This window comes from Gymnoscopelus microlampas (assembly GCF_963454915.1).
Source record: "Gymnoscopelus microlampas genome assembly, chromosome: 10".
NCBI lineage: Eukaryota > Metazoa > Chordata > Actinopteri > Myctophiformes > Myctophidae > Gymnoscopelus > Gymnoscopelus microlampas.
In genome coordinates this window covers 38265719-38287859 of record NC_139947.1, presented here as the reverse complement: position 1 = coordinate 38287859, position 22141 = coordinate 38265719, and the positions used below count along the sequence as shown (strand labels likewise).

Below are 22141 nucleotides of genomic sequence, written 5' to 3'. Positions count from 1 at the left end.
AGTATAAAGTTATTAAATATGTTGTCACATCTGCCATGTGCAACTTTAAAGCTTAAAAGCCAAACATAAATGTCATTTTTATTCATAATGTTCCAATATTCAACGACAAAAACACAATCAAATCGTTAATCGCAATTATGTGTGACAATTAAGTCAAGTAAACTTTCTTAATCGTGATGATAGCCCCAATGATGTAATAGTAATGGGGGTGGGGGGGGGGGGGGGGGCAATCGCTTTATTTAGGAAATTGTGGGCCTATATTCCCTGTTTGTGGCGCAAAAATGACCTGGCAACCCGGGATACCGGTCCGCTAGGCGGTTACTGAGGAGAAGATGGTGGACTTGGCGACAACAACGTGCTCTAAACTCCGTCCTAAACACTTCGACAAAGACTTACCTTCTCAACCTGGCATCAGATATAGATTACCCGGGGACAACCATAGATAATACACAGCTACACCACATTGTGGGAAGACGTTTTGTGTCCTCGTCGTCACACAACTCCAAATTCCAAGACGGAAGCGAGAGAGAGAGAGAGAGAGAGAGAGAGAGAGAGAAAGAAGAATTATTATTGTTGAAGAAGGGGAAACGTGGTGGTGGTTGTTGGCTAGCTTTGGAACGAAGCTGACTGGCGTCGTGTGTTGAAGTGTAAACACAAAGTGTGTGGGTGTGAAGTTTTGGAAGATTTTTCAGCTGTCGAGAGAGACCGTCCCGTCCGTCGCCTGTTGCTGCTGCGTTCACACCAACTGTCAAACGCGTTAACTTGGCTGGCTGATAACAAGCTAGCTAACCGTGTTCTCAACTAGATTGTTGTGACTTTGGGGAGAAGAGACGTCTCCAGTCCAGGAGAATGCCGCGGAGTAAGAAGGGGAAACGTGGCTCCACTAAGCCGGGTAAGTGTGCCGTTTTATGGGGCGGGTGAGACCTGTTTGCTAGACCAGTGGTTCTCAAACCTGTTAATATCAAGGACCCCCAGTTTACTATGTATTTAGGCCACGGACTCCCGTAACTCTGAGAGTGCCATTTGGACACAAAGAGTTACCAGTCATTTAGCTGGAAACCCCTCAAGGACCCCTGGGGGTCCCCGGACCCCACTTTGAGAACCACTGTGCCAGACGTCGGTTAAGCCCCTGACAACAATGGCTCAGCGACGACTTCTAACGTCAGTTCTAACGTGACCGTTACAAAAGGACACTGTTTATAACGCGCCACACCTAATGGCATGACTGTCTGACTGTTAGCCCGGCCGGCTTTTGCCATCATGCCATGATTCCTATTATGATGCCATATGGCAGCAAAGATAAAGTGTCACCTCATGTGCTAGTTGGTCAGTTTAGCTTCCCTACCGACCGACTATCATATATGCATTTTATCGAGTCTGACATTTACTTTCCTATCTATGATATATATGCAAATGTAAAAATCGATCAAATGCATCTATGATAGTCTTGATCCAAGGCTAGAAGTTGTGTATGTATGGCAAAATGTGTACTAGTGTGAAAACATACACAGCATATCCTCAGTCAGTGTTAATTTAACCCCGAGTCTGAGTGTACTGTACAGATATAACTACATCTGTACACTAATACACGTAGTTAAATATTTATTATTGCTAGATATGCTGTGTGTAATAACTTTGCTACATGATTGCAACTTGAGGATATGTGGAGAGACGCGACATGTTTGTAATCGTGAATAGTTAAAAGCATAGATCATGCAGGAGAATAGCTTAACTTGCAAAAACGGACCACATGTAAGGTTAACCGCAGAGGTGCGTGCTATTTTTAGCAGGAGTGGCCTGTCACTGAAAGGAGCATAGATAGAGCTGGGTGGAAATCGTCTACTAGCCCAAAATGGGAATAAGCAAAGAGGCCTTTTAGATTTCCTGTTAGTTTACATGTGTATTGGGGTGTAAATGATTATTGGGGTGTAAATGATGCAATAATATCGCTACATAGCTATAGGTGAGAGAGAGAATGGTGGTGTGAATCATGCATGTGCCTGGCTGCACGTTCGGAGGCGCCTCCACGCGGTATGGAATGACGTAGGCGGGGAGCACATACAGTTATCACGTGTAGCGCCTACATACAACACACTCTTCTTGAGGGCGGTTTGCAGATGACTGTAGGGAGACATGGAGGAGGTTCACTGTATGAGAGAGAGAAAGGACTCTTAGTGCTCTGAAATGCTTCCATAGTTTGTACCTTAGAAAATGTGTAAAGTACATTTATAAGCTTATGGCTTAATTTGTTAACATTTGTTGTATGGCTAGTAGTATGGTGCAATGCTGCAGAAAGCACTGTGCAACATAAAAGTATTGACATTTGATTATTGGTTAAGTCAGCTCATACCTTTTATGATGCTTTCTTCTCTCCTTCATGGCCACCCCCACCCCATTAATTGCATCCTTTAAATTCAACCATCCTTTTTTATCCTTTCATCCCCATCCATCCATCCATCCATTCCCCCTCTATGCTTCCACCGTTCTTTCTTTTCACTCACTCACTCACTCACTCACTCACTCACTCACTCACTCACTCACTCACTCACTCACTCATCCATCCATCCTAACATCCATTCATAAATTCCTCACTCCACCACTCCATCCATCCCTGCCTCCCTTCACCCACCAACCTTCCTCCGTTGTTCCCTCCCTCCATCCGTCCTCTTCTAGGCTCCCTACGGCAGGAGGTTCTTCAGCTTCAGCTGTCAGCTAAAGCTCCACTCTCATTGAAAGGTAACCCCCCCTCCAAATCCATGGCCCTGCTCTACCTTTTCAGGCACAACTTGACTTGTGCTCAGAACTGTGTTGCACGACGAGCTCTGATAGCCCTGCACGTGCCAACGGCCTCCACATGAAGCTTTCACAACTACGTTTGAGAGCTGGATTCGTCCTGGATTCGGGTATTACTTGCTTTTGCGGAGTCAAATGCTTTACTATGATATCTTTGTCTCCCATGCACAACCAGTAGACCTGATCATATCAGTTGCTTAGGCTAACCCCACTTTGTTGCATGATGAACGGCAAGTCCACCACTTGTAGTTTTAACAATTTTATAAGTTGGAGTCCTTTCTTGAACATTACTTGCGTTCCCTCCCAAGTGAAGCTGTAACAACTGCATTTATTCCTCCTTTTAAGCATTGCTGGCTTTGCCTGCATGCTTTACCAAAATATTAACTATAACTTTATCTTTTAATTTTTCTTTTTTTTACTGTTAACAGCTCTTTATTGCATGGCGTACAACACGGTTAATGTAGCCCATTATGTCAAACTGAACTGGATTGATTAGTTGCCTCTTCCCTCCTATTGAATTTGGTTACTTAAACCGGGTTCAGAGTCAGACTACACAGCTTTTTTGTCTTTCACGATGGTTGTCAGATTCTGCGATTATAGTGCAATGAATTCTTTGCTCCGTCTTGGTCGGTAGACTGGCCAGTGGCCACACTACAAGTATGACCCCGTCAATCATCGTTTTTTGCGCGAGATTGGACAAGCGGATCAAGAAATGTTGTCAATCATAGCGCATATCATCAGGCTGAATTTGTGTAGTCTGAATCGGCCATTACTGACTCGCCCACGCTGGCACATGTCATCTTTTGATACAAGAAGTAGTCACTCAGTACTGTCAGTCATGAAGCCCCTGGGCTACATGACGTGCACCAAGCAAGCACATCAATCCCCACCGTGTTCTTCTGATCTTAATGCTTGCCGACTTCTAGATGGCAACCGTTGGCTTGCTCAGCTTTACTGTCTCACACACCACCCCATTTCCTCTTTTATTTCCTGTGCCGTACATTATTAATTTGTCATGCGTCATTACCTGGACTTTAATGTAATTAATGACGCATTTTCTCTACTATGTGCAGTATTATGTTTATCCCTTTGCTGCAGATTTCACTTTGGTTCTAAAAGCATATTAGAATTTGAAGCTCATTCATGAACTAATCTTGAACACTAATTCAATGACGGTCTCCACATGGAGGGTCGTTCTTCTTGTGTGAACTCCCTCCCTTCCTCATCCTTGCAGCTAATTTCATCCACAAATGGCTGCCGTGACCTGGTCCTATTTGATCACTGTCCATCATGTCCTGCAGTGCTGCCAGTCATCTTGTTCATTTGAATAATAATCATATCTGCCTTGCCATATTTCTGCGGCTGACATTGAAAATGACATTCATCCAGTCATTGCTTTAGTGTAAGGCTACTTTGTAAATCTCACTTGCACCTTTCTCTCACTGTCTCTCTACCTCTAGTCTCTCTCTGTTATTCTTTCTCTACAATTTATGGACCCCCATTCTTTTGTGTGTCCTGGCATCTCACTGTTTTCATCCATTTATGTTATCTTCACTATTTCATTATTATTTATTCCGCACGTTTATTGGCCCCTAACTGGTCCTTCACACTTTTAAATAGAAACTCTGTTCCAGCTCTACAATGTTCGGCCATAGGCTTTCTATCTGTGGAACCACAAAATGGCTGCCACTGCTATGCTCTATATCTCTAGTCTTGACCTACAGTCTGTGCACCACCTATGATTTGTCAGTCACTGAAGCACTTCCTCTCAGAATGTCTCCTTGATCTGTACAACATGTGAGTGAACGCTGTGTAAAGCCAGAGTAACGTAGTGGAAGTGAGACGTGGTCGGGAGCACGCACTCACTTTATGAAGTGCAATTGTGTATATTGGGGAGTCATACAAATCAAGGATGACTAGCCTCGGAAACCCAGCCATTTTTTTTGTTACAAAAGAAAAAAGTCTGGGTGAACGATGCAGGAACGATGGTCTTTGAAGCTTGTTATCTCCTAACCATTCAGAGTGCAGAGGGGCGTCGCTCTAAATTTTGCTCTCGTTCTCTCAGTCTAAGGATGACTGTTGAGACTTTGTAGTGTGTGGGTGTGAGCAGGCCGGTTGGCCTACTGGTCAGAGACCATCCTGTAACCAAAAGATCATAGGTTTGATTTCAGCAGCCATCATGTCAGATTGTCTGTGAGAAAGACATGCTATGGTATCCCTTTATTTATCCTGGGCGGAAATTCAGCTTCACTAGCTAATGGCTGCTCAGATGGTCATGATGAGTGCTCGGAGGGGATGCGACTGCTGTGTCAAAATTATATATTTTAGGCACAGGTTGCAATCTAATTATCATAATACATAATAGTTTAAATGACTAGTATGTAGTAAACGGAATAGTAGGGGCAGCACCATTTAGGCGACTAGGTGCACACATCCCTAAGGCCTAGAGATATATGTACTGTCCTACAGTGTAACGTCAGCACAGATTTGTTAGTTGGACTTTTGCCCCACCTCTCTCTGAGCCATAACTGTGTGATACTATAATCTGAACGAGGTTTTTACAGCCCTGACATCAGTTCCATTCCATCTGAAAGCTCCAGAGCCCCTCTTATTTATTCTAAATCACTACCATTCTGGTGGTATCCCTTAACGTTCACTGCATCCAACAGCAGTCATGCTGCATCGTCAGCATTTACTCTCTCAGAAAGGGATGTTTTACAAGCAGCCTAGAGAGGGTATGATGTAGTGTGTGTGTGTAATAGATCTGAGTCTGAGTTAGTTGAAATGAGACTTTCAGCTGATATACAGTATCTCAACATGTAGTAAAAACTGATTAACTGTGGTTAGGTGCAAACCCAGTCGCTACGTCATAAGTTAAGTTTAAATCCAGTTCATGTACTGACTGACTGAATGTACTGTATGGCATGCGTCCATCTTTTTGCCTGTACAGATAATGTTACCGTATCCCCCCCGCCTCCCTGTCCCCCTTTCCCAGACCCCTCCCACTTGCGGCCGATGCGTTTTTATTGGATAGATGCCACACACATCAACAGACGCATGAAAGAGAGGGAGAAGGAGAAAAACGAAGGAATGACAAGATGCTGAATGGCGCTCAAAAACAAGTTTGAAAACGTATAGGTAGTTATATAGATAGATATTGCAATTTTAATGCCATTAGAGAATTATTTGTCATTGTGTATGTAGTCTATTGTGCTACATTGTGGGGTTATATAGGCTATATTATATACACACTATATTTCTATCTATCCTTGAAAAATAGAGGGATAGATATTGCCATTTTAATGCAATGACAGAGCTTATTTGTCATTGTGCATGTAGTCTATTGTGCTATGTTGGGGGTTATATATGCACAGTATTCTATCTATCTTTGAAAAATAGATATTGCACTTGCAAAAAATAATAGATCTACAAGACTTTATTTGGCACTGGCTGTGTGAGTGTACAAATTGAAGTTTGGTTGTACTGTTCAGTCACTTGCAAAATAGTAAAAAAAAACATGATAAGGAATCATGACAATATTGTGGATAGTCATCCTATCTGAAAAGATTGTTATTTTTGCCATATCGCCCACTCCCAGGCTGAGGTATTCTCTCTCAAAGGAGCTTGCAATTAGTCAAGTAACACAATTACTGTAGCACTGTCCTGAAGGAAAGATTACAGAATTAAATGGATTACATTTTTCCATATCAGCTACATTGTCTGTATAGGCATTTAAATGACCCCTTGTTCAAATACACTTAAGTCAAAGAAAGGAGTTCAACAAAGCATTCTTGAATAGGCTGTGAAACTAACTTCTAGCATGAAGTAGGTTTTGCTGGAAGTTAGGTAGCGACCTTGAAGGCTTGAATGCCTAAATGGCAAGTAACCCAGTTATAGGGAAATATAGCCCTGTACAGTAATTACATTGCATTTCCCACTTTCACTGCTGCAACAATCACTGTGAACTCTGGTTCACCCTGGCAAGACCTTGTTGACCTTTCAAAACACGCTCACACAAAATGAATGCCTATTCTGCACACACACAATTACACAAACATGCACACAAAAATACAGAGTGAATGGCTATTACACACACACACACACACACACACACACACACACACACACACACACACACACACACACACACACACACACACACACACACACACACACACACACACACACACACACACTGAATGCCCCTTCTGGACATACACAACCTGAATAAATGAATGGTCTCGCTAGTCTTCAGTAATCCCAGCAACAGTAGAAAGCCCTTAGCCAGCAGGAACGCCACAGTTAGCCTAGCTTAGCTTAGCCTGCCTAGCTCTTGTCTCTTGTCCAGCTTATGTATGTCCATGTCCACTCCCAGCATTACAAACCTTTGTACATGCTTAAGCTCTCAAAATAGACCTAGACTCACATGTAGACTTGCACACATAAACTCACAGTAGTGAATTCAGAAATACTTAATTTGCTTACATTTTAAATGTGCTTAAGGATATTATGCTCCCTCGTGTGTAGGTGCAGAGCAAAACTGTTATGATTACCTGAATTATTACTGTGACATGGTTGAACTTGTCACAGACCTCTATGATTGTAGCCCTGGCGGAGCCCTAAGGATGGCGATGTTGGTTGGTTCGTTGGTTGATATTTTCATCCAACACTTGAGAGATACTGTATGTCAAACTACTGGCTGGATTGCCATGCTGGATTGTCATGAAATTTGCTGTGCACCTTCATGCTCCCCAGAGGATGAACCCTACTGATTTTGGCAACCACATGGCCTCTAATCTTGTGACACCCAAGGGACAAAGTGTCAACTTTACACACAATCTCTTAATCTAGGGCCACCCTTATGGGTCGATCACACCAAGATGTGTCGCTACAGGTATATCGCTGCCAGAATAGAATCCATCAGTAGGTCATAAAGAAGCCTCATGAAAACAGTGGTGCTTTTTCCCCGCTTCGTAGCGGTAATTTTGCTAAGCCACCTGACTGTGTGATTGCCCCCTTAGGCCAACATTTCCACTAGTGTTTGTTTTAAAGTTGCTGTTTGCAACACACACACACCCACACACACACAGTTCTGGCACGTTCATTGGTTCAAACCACTTTGGTCTGGTTGGGTGTAAGGAGCACCACGGCCTCTAGAGGCAACTAGCAGGGCTTTTAGTCCCTTAGTTTAATAGGATGCTCAACTACCTTTAAATATTTTATGAAAAATTAGTTTGCTTTTGTGAGGTGTCATAGCCCTTCACGTGAGCTCTGCCCAGTTCTTTGCACGCGACCAACTGCTCCCAATTTATCCCTCATGTATGTGTGTGTATGTTTACATTTCTATAAAGAGTGCTCTGCTGGTGTAGTGTTACTGACAGAACCAAACAGCTGAACAGTACAGTGAGGCTGGTCACCTTCCTTCACCCTGATGACACAGCTGCCTGGGAAATGACCACCAAGCCAAACACTGGTACATTTTCGTTGTGGTTGGTTAAGTCCTTTATTTTGACAGGTGAATAACCAATCTGCAACTGTTATAAAGAGCAATTTGGCTGAGAAAATATGAAAGGCTGTCGGCTCTCTGCTTGTGTTTGCTTCCTCTCAATGAGGTGAGGTCACAACTCCAATGTTCTAAGTTACACAATGTTTCCCATTCCAAGGGTGCAGTTGTAAATTCACTCGGAAAATCTCTGGTTTCAACGTCACGAGCCAGTGCTCTGAAATCAGTCGATTTACGAACAGTCTGTTTAGATACTCGTTAACCAACATTAAATTTGAATCTTTAAAATTCATTCAAATACATTTTGCGATGAATTCCTCTGACACTTTTAGATTGGAATGTTCAGATGCTCGGATAAACCAGCGTTTCACTCAGAACGCCCAGTGTGTGTGCACTTTGAGTTCAGTGCTCTGACTTTTCGAATGGCGACGCTTCTAAGCTCTCTGAATATCTGAACGACCAGAGAGCACCCTGGGTTAGCTCCGACGCTTTCAACACCGTATTTGCAAAGTTACTTTTACACCATGACCCTTTGAAAATGTCACCCACTCTTAGGCCATGACCCCATTGTTGAGTAACAATGAAAACTTTTAGTCCTTATAAGTTTGATCTGGGAGACATTTTACATCTCCTTGTCTGTTATCTTGACCATCTATGTCTCATTGTGTCCTGTAGGAGGTAAGAATGGGGTGAAGGGAGAGTCTGGAGCCAGCGATGATGACCTGGCCTCTGACGTTCTCAGCCACTATAGTAGTGGCAGTGGAAATGCATCTGTACAAGAGGAGGGAACAGGTGGGTACACATACTGCATACATACAGTACATACATACATTACTTGACACAATGCTAATAATGAAGCGATCAACATTAAAGATAATACTGATAAGGAATGCTATTACTTTGAATATTTTAGGTCCTATGACATGAAATTTAACTTTTCTGTAGTTTTGGTCTTTTTGGGGGTTCTCTGACATCAATTATACACCAAAAGCCTTAAATTCGAACACACAGTGTTTTTTGTTGTAGTCTGACCGCTTTGTGTTTTGAATGTGTACCAGGAGGAGGAGAGCCGGTAGACGAGCAGACCGCCCAGGAGGAGACGGAAGACAAACTCAAGCAGTGTATTGACAACCTGATGGATAAGAGGTGCGTCTTAACCTAATCTAATCAGCAGCAGCTGTAGTAGTCTCTGTTGTGGACGTGTGATATTGCAGTAGGAGGCTCAAGAATGAACTCAATGTGAAGGTTCTGTGTGGGTTTTATGAGAGATTGTGGTTGGTATAATAGAACCACTTTATCATCATCTACCTTTTTATTGCCAGTCTACCTCTCTGGCATTTTCCATATTCTCTCTTGTCCTCCTGTCCCAATCGTTTTAGATTTATAGGTTTAAGAGTTAAATTAACACAAGAGTGTACAGTATACTGTGCATGTATGCCACCTCAAAAATAGACCAATCACAGCTCATTGACACTGTATAGTCTCTTTGCAGACAGACAACCAGTTGTGTGAAAGTTGTATTGCAGTTGATAAACTATAAAAGCCTTTTTTCACCTACATAGTTTTGTACGATTAAGTATTTCTAATGATCGGTATTTCCATTTGGCCAAAGGAGATGTTGATCATCACCACCACTTTAGTAGACATGGAGTCAAAGCAGGGACGATATTTCAGATTTCTCCTGTACAGTGCCACTTCTATATTGAACAGCGCATTGTGATTTGTGTAGCTTTGTTCATGAACTGCACACCTTGAAACATTCTATTGATAGCGGATGATTGGACACGGAGCCTATGTGCTTAAACTCTTATCTTGTTGCTTTTATTTAGACTGTGTAGAGAGACCGGAAGTTAAGTAGGGGCAGAGAGGGGCAAAGATCTGCAACACAGGTCTCCAACTGAAATTGAAAAAGTCGCTTTTGGTTGATGCACAATCCGGTCAGCTAAAAGCGTATCCCCAATCTTTTTATGTTCCCCACTCTGTCCCTCTTCTCTCATTCTCTCTCTTTCCCCCGTCCCTATTTATCTCTCCCTGTCTCTCTGTAGGTCTTATGTGTTCACCCACTCCTAGCTATTTGATTGGTTTAGTTGTATGTTTTGATTTATGCTTCTCTTTTACATTAATTTCTGTTTCAAATTATCACCACATATGGGAGACTTGGGTGGCGTGGGGGTAAAGTTCCTCCGCTGTACATCTGGCTTCGCCGGGCATCCCATCCTAACAAACGCAATTGGTCATATTTGAGGATGGGAAGCCAGGTGGGGAGGGCAATCTCTGTTGCTGCTCTAGCTACTCCGACAGGTTAGGCGCCTGTTCAGTGGGGAGCTGAGCTGGGAGGAATGGTGTGTACCTCTGCATGTATTATGTCCGCCCGGTAAACTCCTCTCTGTAATGTAAAAAGAAGTGGACTGGCGGCATCATGTGTATAAGATGCATGCCTGTACTACCCTTGTGCTGTTCGGACTACAGTACAAGCCAGGATGCTGGGGAATTGACAAAATGAGTAAATTGGGAGCAGGGATGGGATGGGGGAAATAGAATTGGGGGAATAAAAAAAAGACCCCAGAATAGTGGGTTTTTAATAAAGTGTCTTAAATTTCAAATTCTTTCTGTGTGCGATCTTAGTGCGAAGACTCGTCTTGCGGCTCTGGAGTCTTTGCGTCAGGTCTTCTGCTCCAGAGTGCTGTATGACTTCTTGATAGAGAGACGCCTCACCATCAGTGACTGCCTAGAGAGAAGCCTCAAGAAAGGTGAGAGATGGAGAAGAGACGTGTGAGAGACGGAGAGACAGCTCTATTTGTTTGCCCTGGAACGAAAGTAGATACAAGAAATGTGAGACAGACTGTGTGAAACACATGAATGGTGTTAAAATGTGCACGTTCTTTTGCCTTCCTGCTTTCAATTCTCGTTTTCTAGCCATCTTCTAAAGTAGAAAAAACACATCAACAGCAAAAATCATCTATCATATAATTATGTTATTTTGATTGGTTGCCCTTTGTCCTTGTTTTACCATGAAAAGGGAACTCAAGTGTCAACAGCAAACACCTGTCTCTCTCTCCTTTCTCCTTTTCTCTCTAGGGGGAGGAGAGGAGCAGGCAGCAGCAGCCACAGTGTTCTCCCTGCTGTGTGTCCAGCTGGGAGGAGGAGATGAGGGCGAAGAGGGCTTTAAGATGCTCCGCCCCATCCTCAGCACCATCCTGATTGACAACTCTGCCAGCATATCAGCACGCCAGAGTGTGAGTGACCACTGTAACCCAGCTGTGAAAGAATGGTTGGAATAAATTTTGGGCCACTTTTTTCACTTGTTTTCAACAGTTTGTTCTCAGCAACTGCATGTCTCTTCCAAACATCATGGCTCGCGTTTATGAGGTTCTGCATATAATTTGGGCTCTCCAAGTTGATCATGTCTCAACTTTAGCCCTGTCCTGCCACCCTCATGTCGTTACATTAACGTTTTCCTCAAACTTTGTATTTCATATGTGTAGTACATCTTTGTGTAAAAGTGTGTCTTGAATAGGATTTAAAAAGTGTTGATTGAAAGGGAAGACCTAATAGGAAGGGGTATACTATTCCAAAGCCTCGGGCAGCAGTGGAGAACGCACGATATCCATTACACTTGAACCGGGACTGTGGAATAAACTAAGAAGCCTGGAGGTGGGGGCATCTGGGTGGGACGAGGGAAAGGTTCCTAGCACGGTGCTCGGGGGTACAGTCCCTGCCCACACTCATCAACAGCAGCAATTAGGGAACTCAAGCATCACCAGCAAACATCTCAATCTCAATGCACCACAGAGGGATTGAATCCTTTGTGGTGCATCTGGTTTTGCTGGGTGCTCCAACCAACATAGTTGGCTGTGTTTAGAGTGGGAACCCGGGCGAGGAGGGCGATCTCTGTCGCTGCACTAGTAACTTTGACAGGTTGGTCAGCAGGGATAAAAAATAGTTTGGATAGTACATGTATTGCATCCTCCCGATGAAATTGGAAAGAAGCAGCTGGTGATTTCATATGTATCGTGGAGACACATGCTCGTATACACCCACCCGCATGACCAACTGTAGGCATTAGCAGTGACAGGGACTACATATGTGGCCATTTTTCTCCATGTTTCTATTACACATACGCCTCGCCTCCATTGTCACGCAGCTGTCGAGGGACTCCATGACTCAAAAAGCAATTATCTCATTCACTGCCTAGAACGACTAAAACGACTTTGGTCCCATAAGCCCTGCCTGCCTAGAACGACTAAAACGACTTAAAAAAACAAAAAACAAAAAAAAACAAAGACCAAGGAGATATAATTTTTCGAAAATCTAGACTCCCATCCACTTCCTTGTTAACTTAAAACTTTAAAATTCTGTATCTCGGCTCCTGAGTACTTTTTTTTTCCAATGAAAAATCTTGGCAGTGGGCAAACGCGGCCAGAAATAATTCAGGCAGTGAATGAGTTAATAGTATAAAAACAAAAAGCCTGTTCCACTCTAAGAACATGACCAAACCCACGTATGAAATTGTTATGGTTTCTTCTGACAGTTCGTTCACTTTTGGGTCAAGTGCTGTTGAAAGATGATAAAACGGTCAAAGCTCCCCCTTTTCTTTTTCTACCTAAAATCTTTTTCCTGCTGATTTTGGCTCAGCTGGTCACATTTGGGTGGGTTCTGTCTTTCCCTTCAGGCCATTTTTCAGTTTCTGATGTGACAGCTGTGTCCTCTGACCTCTTGAGGATAATTACACCCTTTCTGGCTGCCATTCTCTGTTTTAAAAACAAACACTATGTTGTTTTCTGTCTGTGTTTAAGGGATGCACACAAACACACCCTCTATGGTCACGCCATGCTCCGCTGTTTTCCTACCGCTATTAAGTATTCTTACTAGCACCACTGATGTAGCTGTCCTGTGCATATAATACACAGCCTAAAGTCCTGAAAAGTCATATTTTTTGCATTGATAAGCCAGGACTAGATTAACCCTTTTCACACTTTGAAGCTGCTGCTTATGCTGGTCAGGACAAAATGTTTGATGCCTAACAAATACATTGTAATTGTATAGCTTAAGACAGGATTCTGGAGATGATGTATACCAGTGGTGTAGAAGGGCTGGGAGTAGGGCTTCAACTAATGATATTTTTCATAATCACTTTTTTTATGCAAAATAATAATAGTAATAGTAATAATAGTTTATACAATAATGGTAAATTCTCATCACAAGTTACCCAAACAATTAAATTGAATTTGCTTAAAAAACACACAGAAAGATACATTTATAATATTGAACAAAGATAAGCATTCACTTTTGTGTGAATCTGTAATAGCAAAACTGTACATGATACGCCACTGACTCATTATTCAATAAATAAAATGTTGTCTGATATATTTTCTGTCCATTTATTATTTTCACCCATAGATAGAAGTTGATGTGAATTTGGTTTGTATACTAATTATTTGATTGTGTGTGTCTTTGTCAGTGTGCCAGGGCTCTGGGGATGTGCTGCTATGTCTCTGCTGCAGAAGAGGGAGAGGTGAGAGAAACCCTCTTAATGGCCTGTTCAAACAAGCCCTATAGCATTTAATTCTATTTTGACATAATAAGATGAGGTGTACTTATTTAATGAATGCACAGTAAGTAAAGTAAATGTACTATGCTATATGTCTATATTATTTAAAGGTAGGGTAAGTGATTTGCAATTATTCAAATCATTGCAAAATGGGTCTATGTTCTGATAGTGCTCGTTACTATAGAGTGTCCTGTCCATATAAAGAGTCTCCATGTCTCTCCAGCTCTTTATAAAACAGAAAATGCATTTTCGTTTCAGTTTCATTTCCAATTTTATCCAATCAGGATAGAGAACTCAATCAGGATATAGATTAAACAAGTGAAATTGGAAGTGATGACACTAAGAAATGAGCAGACAAAATTGGAACTGGAACACTATAAAAATGAAGCTTAAGAATGGGTACTTTCTCCTGATTGGCTGAGATTTTGACACCTACCAGAAAATGTATTTTCTGTTTATTAAAGAGCTGGAGAGACGGGGAGACTCCTGTTACTGAACAAACACTCTATAGCAATGATTACTATCAGAATATAGTGCTTTAACCTTTTAACAAAATACTTTTTGTTTTAACCCAAAAATATCACTTACCCTACCTTTAATGCATTATGTCCTCTATCCTTTGCTTTCCTGTTTCTCTCACTTGTTTTCCTGTCTCTACACCTCTATGTATATTTCTACTATTTCCATTTCCTCAGATCTTTTGAATCCTCTGCACTTAATGTTGTACATGCCTCTATTACTTTCTCCTTGCATCACTCCATCTGTCTCTTTTTCTTCCAGGATCTGATCAAGTCAATGAGCCACCTGGAGAGTGTATTCATGTCTTCCTACCCCAACAGAGAGGGAACACTGCCCACACCCAAACCTGGCGACCCTGGCCTCTACAGTGCTGCCCTGCATTCCTGGGCTCTGCTGGTCACCCTGTGCCCTGCATCCAGACTGACTGTACTGTTAGACCTGTGAGTTAACACATCCACACAGCTTGTTAGGTTGTTCCATTGAGTTCTATTGAGTACATAACATATGTATATTAAATTTCCCAACTGAAACCGTAACTTTACATTCAGTAAACATGCCCAACCTTAATGATGATGATGATTATAATTCCATGCTAAAGGTTTAACTTGACAGTGACACGAATTCTAGCTTTAACCCTCAACCTAAACTTTAAGCCTTTGTATTCCTAACAACATTTGGTCCACAAAATAGAATATCTAATAGCCATCCACCTCTCCTCTCTCTGTCGCTCTCTCTGTCTCTCTGTCTGTCTCTCTGTCTCCGTCTCTCTGTCTTCCTTCCAGCCACCTCCCTAAATTGCAGGCCTGCCTGGAGAGCAGTGATGTAAACTACAGGATTGCTGTTGGAGAGACCATAGCTCTGCTAGTGGAACTGGGACGCGACATAGACAGCGTAAATACACATAGAGATTCACACGCATGCACAGTCATATGCAATTGTTAGATCAGAAGCCCAATGTACCTGCAACTCACCATATTATCATAATAACTTACAGTGAGAAAATAAGCCCCTTTGACAGGTATTATTACTGTAATAGTGGACTGTACATCATGTACTCCTATAAATGTAACACTTGAGTGTGGTAAATAATATACTGCCATGAGCTGTTGCACGGGAGTATATCATTTATTATTATTGAACCTCTGGAATATCTCAGTCTTCTGTAAATATAATTGGTGTGTCACTGTGTGTGCTCGCTTGTATCTACTGCATCTGTCCTAATGTAGGATTACTACATGGAGGACAGTGTTTGCCATGTTCAAATATTTCATATGTTTCTTACTAAATTCTTTGCAAAAAAGTATTCTAGTATCCAATAGTATCCAAGTATTCTTTTGTGTGTGTGCATGCAGGAATTTGAGGTGGATGACAGTGACAGTCTCTGCGAGTGTCTGAAGGGCCTGGCGACAGACGGCAACAAACACAGAGCCAAGAACGACCGGAGGAAACAGCGCTCTATTTTCAGAGAGGTCCTGCACTACATAGAGGTACGCACACACAGATACACACATGTTGTCTTTCTACTGTATGTGTATGAGTGTGTTTTGCATTTGAAACGAGGGAATCCCTGAGAAGTGAGACCGATATTATGATGTATCATATTATGTTTTTTTGTTTGTGTGTATTCTGTGTAAAATGGCAACACAACCGTGAACTGCTAGCTTTTAAACTCAACTCATTCAAACCCAACTAGTAAAGCTGCAATCCGCTAAAAACTTTTTAATTTGTGAAGTTATTTTACCTGGTCTGTATGGTAGAGAATTTTAATACTATATAATTAACACAAGTGCAGTGGTTTGAGGTGGTCTCCCTGCTCTTCTGTTGAGACATTTAGACCCTGTTGTCAGGTATGACCACTACTAATTGACAAAGAACTTGCATGAAAGTCAAACGAACTCTCCATTATAGCGCATTAAAAATGTTGGCACTCTCTTGGGGTCTCGCCGGGTCGAATCCCAGGTAAGGACATGAAAGTTACTCTCTTCTGTCCCCCCTCTCCAGAATGAAGATTTTACAGTGGAGAAGATCAGGTTTGGGGTGGAGGGCGTTTACATCGACAGCTGGATAAGGAGACGAATCTATGATGCCTTCAAGGAGATCTTGGAGTCAGGAGTTAGACACCAACTGCAGGTTAGGATGTGTTCATCATACACCCACACACGCTGCTATTCAAGTTTTCTCTACCATGCTGTGTTTACGCCAGAGTAATACAATTAGCATGACCCCTTGATGTATTGATAACTACTAATCTGTTAGGCCAGATGGCAGAATGAAGGATTTATTGCACCCTGAACAGGTCCTGGATCATTTTTGTCATTCAGTGACTTGCTCAAGGACACTTTTTTTTGATTGATTGAATACTTTATTTAGAAAGACATGGAAACAGTACATGGAAGTACAATTCACAATACAAGGTCCTCTAAAGTGGATCGCTCATAAAAGCACTTGGCTTATTTAAAATGAGATCCCCGTGCACTCAAATCATGATGACATTTAAGAAGACATACAAATATACACTACTATGCAGAACGTCATACAATCAGCTTACAGGTTACTGGTATGAAAAACAAGAAATATGTACAATAGAGAGTTTTAGGAGGAGGGGGGGCGGGGTTAAGAATTTGACAGGGGCCAGTTTGGAATTGCAGCCTCCTGAAGGTGATTCTTTAGGGCAGTTTTGGGCACTAAGGACTGTAGATGTGATACCTCTCACCATCCAATAGCTAGCTTACAGCACCGAGGAGAGAGACTGAGAGAAGGAGACACAGAAGGAGAGACGGAGAGGGAGAGCGATGGAAGCAACAATAGCAAATATTATCAACTATTATGTAGTCGAGGAACTTTGATGAGACGCCATTAGCGAGCAATTAGCATCATAATAGCAGTGATCATCGTCCTATCAATAGATGACGAGTGAGAGAAATAGCAGCTGCTATATCAAAACCTCTTTTCTAACTCTGTGTCTGTGTCGCTCTATCTCCTGTCTCCCACTCTATGTGTCTCTCTTGGTCTCTCACTCACTCTGCTTTATGCATCTGCGTCGGTACAGCGCTGTGTGAAAGAGACGTTGCGTGTCGTTGCAATGTTTAGAAATCTCCCCAATGACAACAAAACTATGTTGACAAGACAACGAGTTTCACTGGAAATCCATGTTTTATATTATCAACTAGGATCCAACAATATTGAAAATAAGTGCTCATGCAAGTGTTACCATGTTTTATTGTAGGTGGTAGCCTGCTACTATGCGCTGATAACCTCAGACCCCAAACATAAATTATAGCAGTTCCACCAAAGCCACTAGGCTGAATGAGAAACTGAAGCCATTACCAACTAGAAAAAGTGCTCCTCGGAGCACAGGTCTCCGCCAGGTCAGGTAGGTTATAGTGGGCCAGCAATGTTCGGAATTCGCCAATCAGGATGGAATATAAAAAATTGGACAGATCCATCTTGATCACTTGACTATAGAGATCATGTGTACTGATTTGCATGATGTTTGGACAAAATTTGTAGGAGTAATATAAAAAAGAAACATCTGCCTCCTGGTGGCGCTATAATAGTGAAATGTTAAAAGGGTGGCGTTTGTTCTTCAACGTAGTGCGAATGTGCGTGCAAAGTTCCACCACAATTGGACGCTGTGCATGATTTGCGGCATTTTGTTCAAAACGGGCCACTCCTGCAAACTTTAGATGTCAATGTTAGCCAATCACGATGGACTATGAAAAATCAAACAGATGCATCTTGATCACATGACTAATAGAGATCATGTGTACCGATTTGAAATTGAAATTTGGATAAAATGTGAAGGCTTAATCTAAAAAAAAAGTTTTACATAAGTTGGCCTCCTGGTGGCGCTATAAAAGGCTAATGTGAAAAATGCAGGGCAGATGTTTTTCCTTGGCCTCTAGGGAGTATGTGTGCAAAGTTTCACGCAGATCGGTGCAGTTATAGTTAAAAACACAAATCGGCCTTTTATAGCGCCACCATGAGGCTGATTTGAACATTTTCAAGTGGCATTTCTTCCTCGGCCTAGTGGGAACATGCGTGTTAAATTTCACATAAATCGCAAGCTGCGTTCATGATTTGAGGCATTTAGTTCAAAATGGACCAATCCTGCAAACTTTGGAAGCCAACCTTAGCCAATCAGGATGGAATATGGAAAATCAGGCAGATCCGTGTTGATCACATGACTATAGAGATACTGTGCACCGATTTGCGTGATGTTTGGATAAAATCTGTAGGAGTACTGTCCAAAAATGTCTTTTGCACAAATCGGCCTCCTGGTGGCGCTATAAAAGGCCCATGTGAAACAATTGGGGCAGAGGTTCTGCTCTGGTATCCAGGGAGTGTGTGTGCACAGTTTCGCTGCGATCAAGCCAATGGTGCCAGAGATTAGCTGTTCACAGACACACACACACGGACGGACACACGGACGGACGGACAGGGGGTAAAACATACTCTCTCGCCATGCCTTCGGCCTGGCGGAGACAATAAAAAAAATAACAGCATGGTATTACTTTAATAAATGATGTGTTCTGGTGTTAATGATAGGATGAGATGTCAGACACTGTTGTGTGCTTTTTTGTGCTAAAGGTAAAGTTAAAGGTAATCTGACTTGCCTAAACCTGCAGAGGCCTTCTAGATAAAAAAAACTCCAGGCTAAGCTGTCAACCTTTGTTCATGGTTTGCATATGTCTCACTCTCCCTTTATCCATTCCTGTCTCTGTCACTTTATTTCTCTCTTTCATTTCCCTCTCCTTCTCTCTCTCTCATTTCTCCCCTGTCCAGTTCAACCCTCTATTGAGAGACATCTTTGGCCTGGGCGCTCCCCTCATCATGGACGCAACCGTCAAAGGCGCTAAGATCTCCCGCTTCGAGAAGGTGATAATACTTAATAATGAATAAATTCATGCAATACTTTTATTCATACAGCTGTATGAAAATTAGGATTGGGGTTAACTGTGTACACAAAAATAAATAACTATCCATTTAGGACTGATTAACTGAAAATGCATTTACTGCTGCTTTTAAAAGAAGTTCCCAGTGTTGTTTCCACGTTAGGAAAAACTGCCTTTTCATATTGTGCACCCACAAGATGTTCAAACATTTTCTTTTTCGCCTTCCAATAGCATCTATTCAACTCAGCTGCCTTCAAGGCCAGGACAAAAATACGGAACAAAGTGAGGGACAAACGAGCTGATGTCATGTGAGAAAACAACACAAAAAGAAAGGAGAAGGCAACCGAGAGTTGTGGAGGAGTGGCAAGAGAGGAAAGCAGATGGAGTAACTCCACAGGTATCAGACAGAGCATCAAGGAGGAGGAGGAGATTATCTCACAAAGCTGCCTTCATCATTTTACTTCAAGCCAAGGCTGTCACTTTGATAAAAGTTGACAGTTCATATGGGTGTTAAATTTCTACTCCTCCCCTTGAAGCGTCCTCCACAATATGGTCACTCTTTTCTCTCAGACCCTAGAGGTAGAATCATGCATTTTCATATCCAGTGGAATTATGTGGAATCCCATGAGGCCATTATATGGTGGCCATTTCGTCTCCCTCTTAAAAGCATTTGCTTTAAATCCCCATGGGACAAAAAAATGATGTCAGTGACACCAGGCTACAATAAAGGCTAGGGCTGGGTATTGCTCAGTGTTTTTATACATTTACTATTCACGCAAAATTACATAATTCTTTAATGAGAGCTTTCTGATGCCCTTCTATGTTGGATGAAAGCATTTTGCTTTTTGAAATAGAAGCACCTTTCAGTACCTTCCAACTGGATTTATAAATCGTCTCTGAAAAAAAAATGTGTGGGTGAAAGTTAGGAAAAGTATTTGTAGCCTTTTATTTTCATCAAGCTCGATGCAACCTTGTTGATGCCTTAAAAATTGCTATTGATACCAAAGATTGGTACGGTGCCAATAACAATGGCATTCTTAAATAACCACTCCTGGCATCTATCCTCTTAAACCAGCCCACAAATTTAGCTTCACTCGTTGTGATCTGTCAACGTTCAACAGGCATTTGCTTGGGCTGTGGGTGGAGCCAATAAGCAGTTGAGAATAGACCAAAATGACTTTGCCAGTGATTGGATCAGCCTTTAACCTGTAAACTTTCATGACGTAGAACCAGCTCTGGTTCTACGTCACGAAGGCTAATGAACAAGCTCTGAACTAGCCCTGTAGTAGCGCCCAGACTAAAAAACTAAGGCCTCGCTATCCAGGCTTTTACCCTGTTATGAGAACCATACTCATTATTGTCCCGAGCCCTCCTGTGTTCTCTTCTGTCCTCTCCTCTCTTGACCCAGAACGGCTACCTGAGCTGCCAAACTAAGAACTGACGTGTGGTGTTTGCGCGTGTGTTTTATTTCTGATTTAAACTGAACACCAATGGAAATAAAATTATATACATAATGAAGAAAAACGATGCCTGGAAAAAAAAGATAAATATATATATATATAAAATAAATCTAAGGGGTATTGTTATCTTTGTATTAATATTTTTTGAAAAAAGGAAAAACGACAAACAATTTCTGGTGGTTATTTGTATGTATTTTACTTTCTAATTTATTGAAAGTGGGAGAACATTGCTATGTTGATTTTTAATTACGTTTTAAAGAAATAAAATGACAGTTTACTGATAATTTTGGGATGGACAAAGATGACTAAAAGGAGAATTGCTATACATTTTTATGTGTATTTAAATGCAGGAAAATGTACAATATCTATATTGCGTACATACAATAGGGGTTTATTCGAAGGAGACTAGTGATGTTGATGAATTATGAAACATGAATTGGGATCACATGCCATTTACGGAACCGCCTTTTTGAAACAGGTTTTTGCCAGGCTGTCATGTCATGGTACTAAAGAACGGTGTGCTAAGAAACCAGTGATACTAGATAGCTGATAATACTAGTATGTTGAGTGTCTCATTCATGGAAATGTTATAGAAGGCACTTTATGCATTTGCTGACAATTCTTAATCTTTATATTACGCTTTCATGTGTGGCCTACAGGCCACATTTGCATTTCCTCCTGAAACCTTACATGGGAGCAACTGTTAACATTGGGAAAAAAATAGCGCTAATGTTTTATTCTTATTTTGCGATTTCAAAAGCACACTGAACGGCTGCCTACAAGGGGCAGTATGTTGTTGACTGTTTCTCATATTATTCACTCTGTAGTGCCTTTCAAAGGTCCCTACGCAGCCCAAAACAAAGGGCCCAGTGATATGGCCTCTGGCTAAACTCTGTCAGGTGGTTCTGGTTGTAACCCCAGGTATGAGTAAGGCGCATGGGCAGCTAATGGATCAAATGAAATAAAGAATATTGGGGTTGATGTTAAGCCTGTGTTTCAGAATTCAGAGTCAACTTTGTCACATCACAGGCTTACAGGTGTAAATAAGTGGATGACATTTTTTCTGCAAGCTCCATTTGCAGTTTGGGGGAAGAGAGGGGGGGGGGGGTGCAGAGAGTTTTGTTTTTCTCCTTGTTCTTCCTATCAAGAAAAATGTAAGATGTACATTTATATCAAACATGAGTTTATAACGTTAGACATACAGTGCAAAAGGTAGCAGGTATGTACATGTGAGGTTGAGACTAGCTGCTGGTTAATAAAAGCTATTGTGTGTATATATGGAAAAGAGTTAACTGTATGTACATAGCTCCCTCTGTCCCATGGTGTGTGTTAATGTGTGTCAGAACATGGTAGGCTAGTAATGTATCAAATGTATGACTAAAGTAAAAGCAAACAAAACTAAGCACAGTAATGTGTTGCA

General features: G+C 41.8%; 1 protein-coding gene across 2 annotated transcripts; it reads left to right on the top strand.

Annotated features, from left to right (window-relative positions):
* The first annotated feature begins 300 nt into the window (after window positions 1-300).
* On the top strand, window positions 301-21708 carry ifrd2 (interferon-related developmental regulator 2). 2 transcript variants are annotated; one of them, XM_084070260.1, is made up of 13 exons: window positions 301-892; window positions 2674-2736; window positions 8972-9088; window positions 9355-9442; window positions 10922-11046; window positions 11375-11532; window positions 13758-13811; window positions 14628-14806; window positions 15149-15257; window positions 15719-15853; window positions 16368-16496; window positions 19152-19244; window positions 19493-21708. In XM_084070260.1, exons 1-13 carry the CDS (start codon window positions 850-852, stop codon window positions 19571-19573), a joined length of 1374 nt encoding a protein of 457 aa, XP_083926386.1. In that variant the 5' UTR covers window positions 301-849; the 3' UTR covers window positions 19574-21708. The 2 variants fall into 2 exon arrangements, with proteins under 2 accessions (XP_083926386.1, XP_083926387.1); XM_084070261.1 differs by lacking the exon at window positions 2674-2736.
* The last annotated feature ends 433 nt before the right edge of the window (window positions 21709-22141 follow it).

Bases quoted from the DNA above. Each gene is read 5' to 3' on its own strand.
- ifrd2 (XM_084070260.1), top strand. From the start codon at position 850: ATGCCGCGGAGTAAGAAGGGGAAACGTGGCTCCACTAAGCCGG. The intron at 893-2,673 runs GTAAGTGTGCCG...GTCCTCTTCTAG, and splicing joins ACGTGGCTCCACTAAGCCGG to GCTCCCTACGGCAGGAGGTT. The intron at 14,807-15,148 runs GTGAGTTAACAC...TCTTCCTTCCAG, and splicing joins CTGACTGTACTGTTAGACCT to CCACCTCCCTAAATTGCAGG.